General features: G+C 37.3%; 1 protein-coding gene across 1 annotated transcript in view; it reads left to right on the plus strand.

Moving 5' to 3' along the window:
* Window positions 1-9,257, plus strand: part of magixa (MAGI family member, X-linked a) — a 49,577-nt gene extending 40,320 nt beyond the window's left edge. Inside the window, exons 15-17 of the mRNA XM_084086378.1 lie at window positions 129-272; window positions 453-591; window positions 2,267-9,257. Coding sequence (XP_083942504.1) covers window positions 129-272; window positions 453-591; window positions 2,267-3,039 — 1,056 coding nt within the window. The 3' untranslated portion in view covers window positions 3,040-9,257. The remainder of the gene's footprint in view (window positions 1-128; window positions 273-452; window positions 592-2,266) is intronic.
* Window positions 9,258-12,693: the final 3,436 nt, after the last annotated feature.

The raw sequence follows: 12,693 nt of genomic DNA on the forward strand, positions 1-12,693 counted from the left end.
GTCTGCATAATACTTATAGCTGAATTAGCATGCTCTCTGAAATAGTTGGAGCATGTTATCTAAACTCTCCAAAAGTATTTCACACCCCAGACCCTGAAATGTCTCTCTCTCTCTCTCTCTCTCTGCAGGATTCACAATTTTACAGCGTTGATCTTGAGAGGGGCCCAACAGGGTTTGGCTTTAGTTTGCGAGGTGGAAGCGAGTATAACATGGGTCTGTATGTACTTGGTCTGATGGAGGGCGGACCGGCCTCACGCAGTCAGAAAATTCAGGTGAACTGCTCTTTGATTACAAATCAAGTAAATACAACATTTCAATTGATGCTGTCAGGGATGTTTGAAAGTGCGACACTAAGAGTCATTTTGTTAAGATAATGCTGAGGCATGCTGGGTTTAGGTGCCGTTGTTGACATTACGCTGAGTCACAGAGGGTTTTGCTGACTTGTGTTGCAGGTGAGTGATCAGCTGGTGGAGATTAATGGAGACAGCACAGCCGGGATGACACACAGCCAGGCCGTGGAGCAGATCCGAAAGGGAGGAGCATGGATACACCTCGTACTGAAGAAGGGCAACGGATATGTACCGGATTATGGTGAGGGGGGACAAGGGTAGGAATAGAGGGTTCAAATAATTAATCTTATGGTCAGAGTAATGTTCGAAAGATGGCCAATGTATTTTACAAGAGTTCTGCTTCCCTCTGATTGTTAACAGGTTTACATCTGTAGATCAGATTCTTCTAGTCAAGACCATGGGTGGGTAAGAGGATATTTGGAGATTGTGAGTTGAAATGTTACAACTGTCCATGAAAACTTAGTGGAGAAAAACAAGGTGATAGACATTGTGAAAAAACATTGGGTATATAAGCCCCAGATGCCTGTCCTCTAGTGCCACCCATGGTCTGGACTGAAGCTTCTTTCCTTTCCTGCACTTTTTGCAACTTTGCATTGGATTTTTCCTCATTATTTACTGCTTTCTCTTTCTCTCTTTCGCTACTTTATACTTTTGCTCTCTTTCTTTCTCTTGAACTCTCCTCCAGTGGAGCTTTCCAGCTTATCTCTTTGTATGACTAACTCCAAGCAGGGCGAGCCTTGCTTCTATGTCATCGGCCGGACAGAAAACATGCGGTTGGTAACCGTTCCTGTTGGTTGTCATTTTGTCTTTCTTTATGTTCATCATCTCGCAGTTCTCATATTGCTTTCTACATTCAGCTTTTTCTGTTTCCTATAACTAGAGGTGTCATGTTATTAAATATCAAATATATAATACTATTATTATATATTTAACAGTGTGTGTGTGTGTGTGTGATATATGTTTAAAAGCGTGGGGTCGATAAGATTTTTTTGTTTTGGAAGAAGTCTCTTTCACTTATCAAGGCTGCATTTATTGTATACAGTGAACATAGCAATTGTGAAATATTATCACAATTTTACAATAACAGTTTTCTATTTTGATATATTTTAAAATGGAATGTATTCCTATGATGGCAAAGATTTTTCTGGAATAATATTTAATTTAATTCTTAATATTTTTGAGGAAACCATTGACAGTAACATGTCTTTACTATCACTTTTGATCAATTTAATGCTTTCTTGCTGAACAAGAGTAATAATTTCTTCCTTTTTTTAAAACTTACTGACCCCAAACTTATATAAGTGTTTATAATAAATAATAAAAAATTCAAATTATTATTATTATTGGAAGTTTATTCAAAATTCACATCAAATTCACATCAAATTTGGAGTGAATATATCGCTCCAAATCTATTACTCTATATGTCAACTAAATTTGCTGTTTTTTTAATTTTTATTTCACTTTTGCTGTAACTGCTTTTCCATTAAATTGTGGCCTTAAAGAAATATGAGTGCATTGCAAAGATTCCCAAGTTATTCCATACTGTATATTGATTTGACATACCCATAAAGAATAACCATACAATAATAATACTTTTTTTAATAATACATTTTTTTAAATGTTGATTGCTGATGCTGTATTTCACTGGCATAATGTAGTTTATTCAAGCATTCAGAAAGACAGAAAACCATTTCTCACCCGCCAACTCCATCACATCCCTTTACTCAAGTTAAAATTGCAGGCAGTAACCCCTTACTGATCTCAGAACAGTCATTGGTGCATCACATGGTTGCGTTCTCTTTCATCCACCCATTCCTCCATCATCAAACCCTTATCTGATACCTTCTTTTGTAGTTTTACATGAAGATGGGCTGATAGTGTTTTATCATTCAACTCTTTCTCCTTCTCTATCTCAGACCGTGAATCTGGAGTTGTTTCCCCCTCCTCCCTCTTCTCCGAGGAGCCGCGTGTGGCAGCAGTAGATCGCTCTCCTCCGAGGAGCAGCAGATGGGTGGATGATAGTGGACGAGAGAGGAGAGAGAGGAGGGGGAAGGGAAGGAGGGAATCAGAGGGAAGGAGCAGAGGAAGAGGAGCGGAGGAGGGCAAGCAGGGCCGGGCGAAGGATGTTAGCACGGACGAAGTTTCCGGACGAAGAAGAGAGCAACAGATGCGTTCGAGGAGTTTACCTGGCACGTTGAGGGGTCGAGAGGGGCCGCGGAGAGAAGAGGAGGAGGAGGAGGAGGAGGAGGAAGAGGAGGACGGCACACGGGGGGAAAGGAAGGGAGAGGGGGAACAACGACGGGGAAGGCAGAAAAGCAAGAGCATGGGGGAGAGAAGACAAAAAGTGAAGGATGTTAGTTCAGAGAGAGAAAACGGCCTCCCTGAGAGGGAGAAAGGGAGTGTCAGAAGAGAAAAGAGGGATAACAACGGAACCAGCACAACGGAGGTCACACCGCGCGCACCTTTCTCCTTCCTCATGCCTTTGGACAATGACGATGATGGGTCAGGTGCAGAATCGGCTCATAGCATCTCTGAAATCAGCATCGCATTCTCCACTCAGTGGCCTCTACAGGGCCCTGGATCTTCAACAACACCTCCGGGACCCTGGCTAGTCCCCAGCCCTCACAAACTCTCTCAGGTTTTAGAGGGGAAAAGGCTGAGCCAGAATAAGGGAGGACTGTGGTCCTAATGCTAAATCCCTTAAAAGGATAGTTCACCTAAAAACTCGCCCTCATGTTGTTCCAATCCTGTATGATTTTCTTTCTTTGAGGAGAAATTTGGAAGAGTTGTACTGGTTGCTCTTTTCCACTTGAAAGAATAGGAACTGAGGCTAAAAAAAGATGCAAAACCACCAAAAAATCGCTCATAAAACTTTTGTATTATATTCCAAGTCTACTGAAGTCATACAGTATTGTAGACTTAACTAAAGTTATCATGAGCATTGTAATGTTTGAAGCGGATGTCACAACAATAGACGGAAGATTTCATTTATAAATCCGTAAGATGGAAATGTGGAAATACAAACCGGAAGAAAGAACACAATACTGAAAAGGGGCGGGGCTACATGTCTATAAGTTTAATAATCATTCTAATTCAATGAGAATAGTGGAGTTCACACCACAACTATAACGATTATGACACAGTGGAACAATACTGTTGGAATCAATCTCACAATGTTTTTTTCCAGCTGATAAACGATAAAAAACATTGGCAGCCAATCATAATCCATCATGCTTTAAAGAGCCTGACAGGTGACTTAACTGCAACATGTGCTTATAATAAACAATGTTATCATCAGTTGGTGCGGATGCCAATATAGTTATCTTTATAGTTATCGTTATTGTTCTTCACAGTTTTCCTTCGAGCCCACACTTTTGTGACGTGATGCCGCTTTGACTGTCGAGTAGAAGACTGCTGTGGAGCTGGTACAGCCAAATTTAGTTTTCGTGAATCAAATTGACTGATTCATTAAAAAAAAATCAGACTCAAAAGAACAATTTGTTAATGAATCAGACATTGCTACTTTTTGCATGAAGACAGCTAGGGCAGATTTCAGTGAATAGAAATGCAGGCAAAATCCAGTAATTTGAATAGGAAACCCCCGTGATCAGGAATTCTGCGTAAGGGCGAAAGATTTCCCCTCATAGATTTCGCATTTGGTTCAGTTGGTCATGGAGACTCGCCGAGTAACTTCTGTGTGAGCGGTGCTTCATACATCGCTACACTATTGACAGTAGACAACGAATCTTTTTTGCCTATGGAATTTCACTAATGTGACCACACCTTAAAAACTGAGATTTTGGTTGTTTTTCACACAAATATATTACACTTCATATTGACTTTTAATGTTAACATAATATAGTTCTCAACTCATATGAACCACTTTTGTGAAACTTTCATGGTGCTTTTGCATCCTTTTTAGCTTGTCTTCAAAATTTCTCTTTTGCGTTTCATGGAAGAAATAGTAATACCTGTTTGAAACAACATGAGTGTTAGTAAATGCTGACAGATTTTTACTTGTTTGGGTGCAGGGGGTAAACTATCCCTTTAAATCTCTCTTCTCTTTTCTCTCTCTCTCACACACACCCATACACTCACACATACAGCCTCTCCAGCTCCGTCTCTATATGTGGTTTTCAGAACACCACCGCCATCATATCAGTTCCTCTTCCATCTCAAATCCATATCTATATGGTCCTGTGTGTGTTGCATTGGTATCATCCAGATACCACAGAGGTCTCCATCCAGGCCGATCAAGACTTGGTTTTATCGCCATCTAGTGGCCAAGGAGAGAAAATGAGCAAATGCTGCCATTACGTTGTGGCTAGCGTGACAGTAACTGCAAGGTCAGTTAGTATGCATCTATGATTCATGGTGTCCTTCTTCATAGCATGTCTTTTTCATATCATTTGACATTTTTATTTAGCATATTTTCCATTTATTTTCATAAAAATACAACAAAAATTCTATTATATAAAAAAGAAGATTTATTTAAAACATGGTTGCTCAGTCATGCCCCTGAAGAGCTACACTTCTGAAAGTAAACTAGATTGAAAAAAGATCTTCAGGACCAGGACTAGCACCCTCAATTTAAGAGATTTTATTAGCTGCTTGCTGTTTGTGACTGGACTATAACCCCTCCCCTGCTGTGTGCGCAGTGGTCTTGCTGTTGAAAGAGGGGGGGAAGGAAGATAACAGAACTAAAGTTTTATTATAAGGCCAGTGAGCCGTATCAAACCTCTCCAGGTGCCTTCTGCTTCTTTAGCCAGTGTTTACCAAAAAAAAAGAAACAAATACAAGTAAAAGAACAAGACGTAGCATAGTAGAAAGTGTGCAACACAATACTGTTCTGCCTCTTTAACATCTATATCTTTGCAAGACTTGGTTCACGAGTCGAGGAAAATATTCTGCACACGCTCTGCGAAACTTCAGCTAAGTGAGTCAAAGTGAAAGAGAGCCATTACAAGTGCCTCATGCGATATTCCTTTATACGAGACATAGAATTCCCTCAAGCTCAAAATCAGGACCCAATTTTTTTTTTCCATTGTGATACTTTTTGCGTTTGTATGCTTTCTGATTCAATTTTTCAGACCCATTTCATTGGCCTCCACATTTCAGAAAAATTATGGGAAAAAAAGAAAAGAAAACGAAGGCCTGATTGGTCCTAATTCCCGAGCCCTCCACCAATCAGCATCCAGCATCATGCGGAATCTTCATTTCAGGAGACAAAAAGAAAAAAAAAAAAAGAAGAAGAAAAAAAGGGCATTTTGATACAGGTCTTCTATGCATTTTGTAAGACTTACTGATCAAAAATTGCGGTAGGAATTTTTCTACCTAAGATATGAGATTCGTAATTTTGTGTACTGTTAAAATACACAGGCTGGTGAATCGAAACCGAAAATTTAAAGGAGATCCGGTGATAATCAGACATGCTGTACCACCAGCTTATGCATTGATCTTTACCTCAGAACTGTCTGAGCAATAAGTGCTATCTCTTTCTGTTCAGTGTCATACCAAGCAAAGCTCTAGGCAAGCTCATCGAAAAAGCTGAGTGATAGAAATATGCACGGTAAAATCATCCATGATAAATTAATTCGAATGAAATGCATCCCTATAGACATGCATTTTGGTATTTTAAAATAATATAGTATTTTATCAAATGGATAAACAAATTTAAGTATTCCAAAAGTTATATATTATAAATCAGAATTTTATCCTGCAGACATAACCCAGTGTGAGTTAATTTATCACTGGAGATCTTTACTGTGCTGAAACATATCAATAAATGCTTGCATAAAAAAAATCACATGCGAGTTCTGTTGCCATACGCAGCCTGTAAGCATTTAGCAATTTGCAATTCGGAAAAGTGATACAATGATCTTAAGTGATAACACTTTAAATCAGGGCTCTTACACGAGTATTACACAGCGTTCAGCTGTACATCTGAAGTTCACTGCTCTCAGAATCCTCAACCAGCCTGGGTATTGATGTTGACTTTGTACCCGATTATCCCATTGGCATCAGCACGTACTGTACAGAAACTGGGATGAGCCTTGTAAATGTTTCGTTTCGGATTTATTTTTGTGAGGGGGGAGATTTTGTTTGTTTTCCAAAACGTTAATAGGCACTGTAGCATTTCCCTTACTGTAGCAGATCTTATAAGCAAGCTTATTGTACATAATTATAGACCCTGGACATATCAATTTTTTTTTTTTTTTACCCCCCCCCAATGTCTCACATATCAGAAATATACAGCACTGTCGAGTTATCCTTAGACAAGTGCACCATTTTAAACCGAGGTGCCATTGGCTTGACGAGAGGCTTGCTATTTAAAATTCTTCTTATAATTCAATCTTGCATGTCTGTAGTGAGTATACTAGTTTTAATAGCACTGGCCCTTACAATTGAAATCAAATGTCCCGATGGCATGATACTGTATCCCACAGCCCAGGAGGCCAATCGCAATGTTTTATAGAACATCTGTTGTCAGCTTCAAATTATAAAAATCTGATTTGACAGCTTGAATGCCCACTAGTGCCCACCGTGGTTTTTGCACATTGTGTCCTCAACGACATATTAAAATCAAGATTTAGAGATACAAAGACCTCAGTTATGTAGTCCACAAAGATAACAATTAGCATGCCCACCAAACAGTGTCCCGCCCTATATAGGTTTCCTCGTACCGGAGACAGTTTAGACCCTTAGATGTTCAGTATTCAGAGATGTAGTCTCAAAAACGAGCCATACTCTGAGCCAACAGATATATGAATACAACAATGCAATGTTTTTTTTATAACAATGTCTGCAAGGTTCCTATCAGTGCAAATGTGCCATTTAAATGCTAATCAATGATGTCATTCTCTTTCCTCCTACCGAGAGAAATACAGAGGGGCAACGTTTGTCCCTCTGAGTTTGACGCTTTTCAAATGTCAAAACACAAACAGTGTTTCAGCTTTGAATTTTCAACTTGAATTTGCTATATTGGCCTTGTAAGGAGTCAGCCATTGTACAGAAGAAGAACAATTTTATTAAAAGAGGAAGGTAAAGGAAATGTTTTTTATATCTATATTCTAGAAATATAGGATAAAAGTCAGCAGGGGTGTAAAGTACTTGAGCGATTATGTGCTTCATTACTATACTCAAGTATTATTTAAAAACTGAATATTTATACTTTTGCAAAATTACATTTCTATAAGAAAAAAAGGCATACTTTTTATTATTGTTACAATTTAATTTAATGTTAAAAAGTAGGCTACATATTACACTGGCCTAATAAAATGAAAACAGTTCATTGTTCAGTCTATAAATCAGTGTTAACTAAACCATTAAAAATGTTTAGATGAAAAACTTAAAAGTAGAAATGTTGTCTTTGTAACTAACTGAAATAAAATTAGTAGGTAACGCTTTACAATAAGGTCTCATTTGTTAGCATTAGTTAATGAATTAACTTACAATGAGCAATACATTTGTTACAGTATTTGTTAATGTTAGTTAATGAAAATACTGTCGTTCATGTTAGTTTCACAGTACATTAACTAATGTTAACAAATACAACTTTTGATTTTACCAATATATTAGTAAATTATGAAATTAATTTGAACTAAGATTAATAAATGCTGTAGAAGTATTGTTCATTCTTAGTTAACTAAAGTAGTTAACTAATGTTAACAAATGAAACCTTACTGTAAAGTGTTACCAATAAGTTTGTTGAGGTACTTAAATGACTAAAACTGAAATAAATATGAATGAAAGCTAAATAGAAATATTTATTTAAAAAACTAATAAAATAACAAAAGCACATACAATTACTAATACTAAACATAAAATGAAAAACAATTATAAAAATAAAAGGAAATTCAAAAAATCTAAATTATAAATAACGATGATATAAACAACTATACTTGTGTGTCAAACAACATCAGTTTCTGCTTGATTTAAAGTTTAGCAATTTTTCGACTGTTTTAAAAAAAAAAAAAATATTTTTTTTTTAAAATAAATTGTGTGTTGAGTCATATTCCCAGAACATTGAAAAATATGATTAAACAGGTTGCTCTGCACAGTTTGGGTTGCTTTGCAATGTTTCTCTTAAAAAAAAACAAAAAAAAAAACACTGTCTCTTGATTTGATTTCTAAAGCTACTTTTAAATACCAAGTACAATTACATGTACAAACTTTTGTACTTTCACTCAAATATGTTTTTGGATAGATACTGTAAATCTTTGACACCGTACTCATCCTTCAGTATAATTTCTCAGTGCTTTTTACACCCCTGTGTGCCAGACAGTCCGGCCCAAGATAATGAAAGCAGAGGACATTCTGTCATATAAAGGAAGTAACCGCTGCACCAGTAGAGAACCTCACTGAGGCAGCCGCCCAGTCTAAATTCTTGACGTGATCTCTTTTCCTTCATTGGTGCTGGTCCTCCAACTGGCTGTCTGCGGTTGCTATTTCGCTTTCCCCCATTCAGTGCATATGGAGGTCACCACTCGCAAGCCAGTGTTTTTCAAGTGTTCAGATGGGGCAAAAAAAGAAAGAAGTCAGCTTCTGTGTAAAGGTTCTACTTCCTTTATAGCATAAGCGTCCTCTCCTTCATTTTGACTTAGTGTAGACACTAGACAGGACTCTAAAGTATAGAAAATGACGAAGCAGGCAGCAGTGTGTTGCAGATTTTTACCTGCCGGGTCTGAAGCAAGACCTGGAGTAGCCGTTATTTTAGTGGCGCCCTCTGCAGGGAAGATGCTGAGTGTGTAAATAGCAGTCCGTGAGGGGACACCTTGAACACAGATGTACAGGTTTTTAATTGTTGCTCTTGATATGTATGAAGATACTGTATTGTTTTTGAATGCATCAACAGGGAGTTTTGAATTATGAATAATGACATGCAGTTAAAGAAATAAACTGAATAAAACTAAATAAAAGATTGTGTTCACTCATTTCCACTCACTAGGCAGCTCACTAGGTTTTAAACCAAGCAGATGAGTGCTAAAGCACAATACTTATATATTTCATATCTTTTACTATCATTATTGTTACTAATGATAATTGAAATTTATGCCATGTTCCCAAAAATTATCTTTAGATTCTCAGCGGTTATCAAACATCTGTTTGACTAATCTGAATTTCTTTTAAATTGCTATGGAAAGTATACCTATCTCTGAAAAGAAACCTGTCAAGAAGCTTTTTGTTGGAGATTGCTAGCATGAACTATGCTAATCATCTAGGAAGCAGGCTCTCGGAATTTCAAGGCTCTGCATTTCAACAGGCGAGTACTCGCACACATCACTGTGTCGCATGGGAATAAACTCCTACACATACAACCTCCTAAATATTCACTATCTACTGCAGAGAAGAAATATCAGATCTCTAAATCTCAAGCTACCTCACTGTTTTTCTGTAGTCGGCTACATTCTAAAGTTCACACGAAATGTGTTTTTATGTTTAAAACTGTGAGACGCAGTCGAATGAAAAAAATTAAACAAGTTCTAGAGGTTTTTTTTTTTTTTTTTTAATGTAGGCTAATATTTTAACTTGAGCGTCATGTCGTGCACGAGATGAGAGCGCAATGGTCAAATCAATCTACCGCAAGTTCACATGGAAAAGCATTGCAGTCAGGGGCGTCATGCAAGCCAAAATTCTGGGGGGGCACAATCTGAGACGTTGCAATTGTTTTCTGACGGGTGATATGGATCATGTTAGGAGGGGTAAGGGGGTTTCTCCCCCTGAAAATTTTTAAATTCTGGCTGCTAAACATACCATTTCAATGCAGTTTGGGAGGGACAGAAATACCTTAACAGAGCTAGCAGCAACCCTCCTCTATCTGAGGACTAAGTTAAAGTATCTATTTTGTAAGTTTATGTAAAAGACAGGTTGATGAAAGAACTGTAAGCTCAAATTCAAAAGCTTTTGAAGTCTGCTTCATTAAAGCATGTTTACACACACACTTACTGTAACACTTAGGCCTACTACACATGATTTTAAAAACAGTACCATTGCAGTTTTTATGTTATGATTTTAAATTGGTATGTGACCTAAGAACGATCTTACATTAAAGGTAGGCTACATAAAGGTGCTGAGGTCTGACTTTGTGGTGCTCTGAAATTAAGTTATTTTAATATTAATATGTGATGAAGGACTTTGAAAGAAGTTTGACAGATTTCAGTGCTGAATAAGGTTAACACTACCCCTTTTATTTGAAAATGGTTAATATTTGACAGAAATGTAAAAAAATAATCAAATCAAATGTAATATGTAACATTACTTTAGTAAAATACTTGAAATACTGTAGTTACACTGCTCATTATTATGTTTCAAAACCGATCAGATAACGTTACTATGGCTTTGTATGGCAGTAACGTTAGCCAACTAGTTTACGGTTAAACTAGGCTAGCTATCGATAATGTTACACTGACACAACTTAAGTTAATGCTCTGAATTCACAGCTAATATCAAATCCATAACTTTTTGATCAAGTTAAAATTTCCAGGTCAACCACAAATAATCCCACTACCTTTTAATATCATCCGATAACCAATTCAATGCCGATTTGTTGCTTTGCCCACTTACCACTTCAAGACCATCTGTAAAACATAGAAGCTCAACGTGCGTTCCTATCGAAAGACGCGCGTAGCGCTCTAGATTTGATATATACAGACACCATATTAGGAAAAAGGGGCGGGCTGATGCTGACCGATTTATTACACATCCAGAAGAATACATTTGAGTCGTTGTAGGCTCTGGTATATTATGGAGCATAATAGGAATAAAGTTGTGACAAAAAAATTATCAGGGAGGAAAAATCTGAGGGGGCACGTGCCCCCTCACTTTGAATGGGCATGACGCCACTGATTGCAGTGGAAGGCAAAAAAAGGGTTCTGTGTGAATTGCCATTAAAGGTTTTTTTTTCTCATTTAAAAATGTGAGATTCAGGGCAGTGGAATGAAAAAACGTATGGCCTATAGAAGCATTTCATAAAAGTTGGACACCTTTTAACGCCACGTTTTTAAATGCAATACACAAATAGCGAAGGTGAAACCAATCTGTCTGGCGCAAGTGGAAAAGCAACACGGGAATGTACATTTTATTTGTTAATTTGTTTAGATTTTAAAATGCAAGAGGCAGGACAGTGGAATAAAAGTTTAAATTATTTTAACTTTACTACCGCGTTTTTAGAACCCTGAGTCATGCGCAAAATGCTGCAAAAGATGGCGGTTGGCAAACCAACTTCCGATGTATTACTGCCACTGACTGAATTTTAGGCTTATTTTAAGCAGAACGTATATGTAGTATGCATTATTTTCACATAGACCTTTTTTTAACACGATTACAGCTCCCCTCCTTCCGAAATAAGAAATGTGCTGTGATTGGTTAGTTGGTCACTGTGTTGTGATTGGCAGCGCCTAGCAAGTGTTCGAGAAATGTCACGCCCCTTCATAACCGCGAGCTCTACGGCGTCAACTTCAAACAATTTCGAGCCCGATTTAGATCATGACAATGTTAACGAACAAGAGGATTGAGCCGAACAGATTTCAAGCACGGATTTCACAGGACTTTCCAGAGTGGTATGTATGTTTTATCTGTAATATTCTAATATAGATACGATGTTATCCACCATTTAATCATATTTGGCGGAAAACTATGGTAATATAAACAGTAATCGATCACAATGGATAATTTTTCTAAGGGGCGGTGAACAGTCTTACAAAAGCTACAGTAAACACTACATCAATACTGTACTAATGTTAGTTAGCAGGCTAGCGGAGGCAAAGCTTTGCCCTTCGTAGCTATCATAGCAAGGTAACAACTAAGTTACTTAAAGCGTATCCTTTGAACTGTTAAAAGAAAACACAACTACAAATAAGTTGTGATCCATAAACAGCAGATTGTCTCGACAAAATGGGAAAGAAAGAGGGGCAAATAAAATATACAAAATATATATTATATAATAATTAATATATAAAATATATCTCCCTTTGCATTGAACTTTGAGCGTCGTAACTTTGCAGATGTTGTTTATGCTCAAACAGCAACATTACATTCTAAAGTTAAAAAGGTGAAATCATAATCAAGGACCCCTTTAAAATGAATAGTAAGTATGTTATTACCTTGAAAGCGTTTCTTTTTAATGATATTTGACGATAATGGCCCCATGCTCTTGTCCAGGTTAACGTACGTTCTTCATGAAGTAGTAGAGGCACGTGACCAAGTAGAGTCAGCGGAGCTCGCAGCGCCACCTGTTGGTAAAAATGCTTCTATAACTTTTAACCTTTCTTTTCATATTTTTTTTAAACATTTTATTAAAACATGTTCTTTTGTTTCTGCCAGATCACAATAATTACATTTTCCT

The sequence above is a fragment of the Abramis brama genome (assembly GCF_963993115.1).
Source record: "Abramis brama genome assembly, chromosome: 16".
Lineage (NCBI taxonomy): Eukaryota > Metazoa > Chordata > Actinopteri > Cypriniformes > Leuciscidae > Abramis > Abramis brama.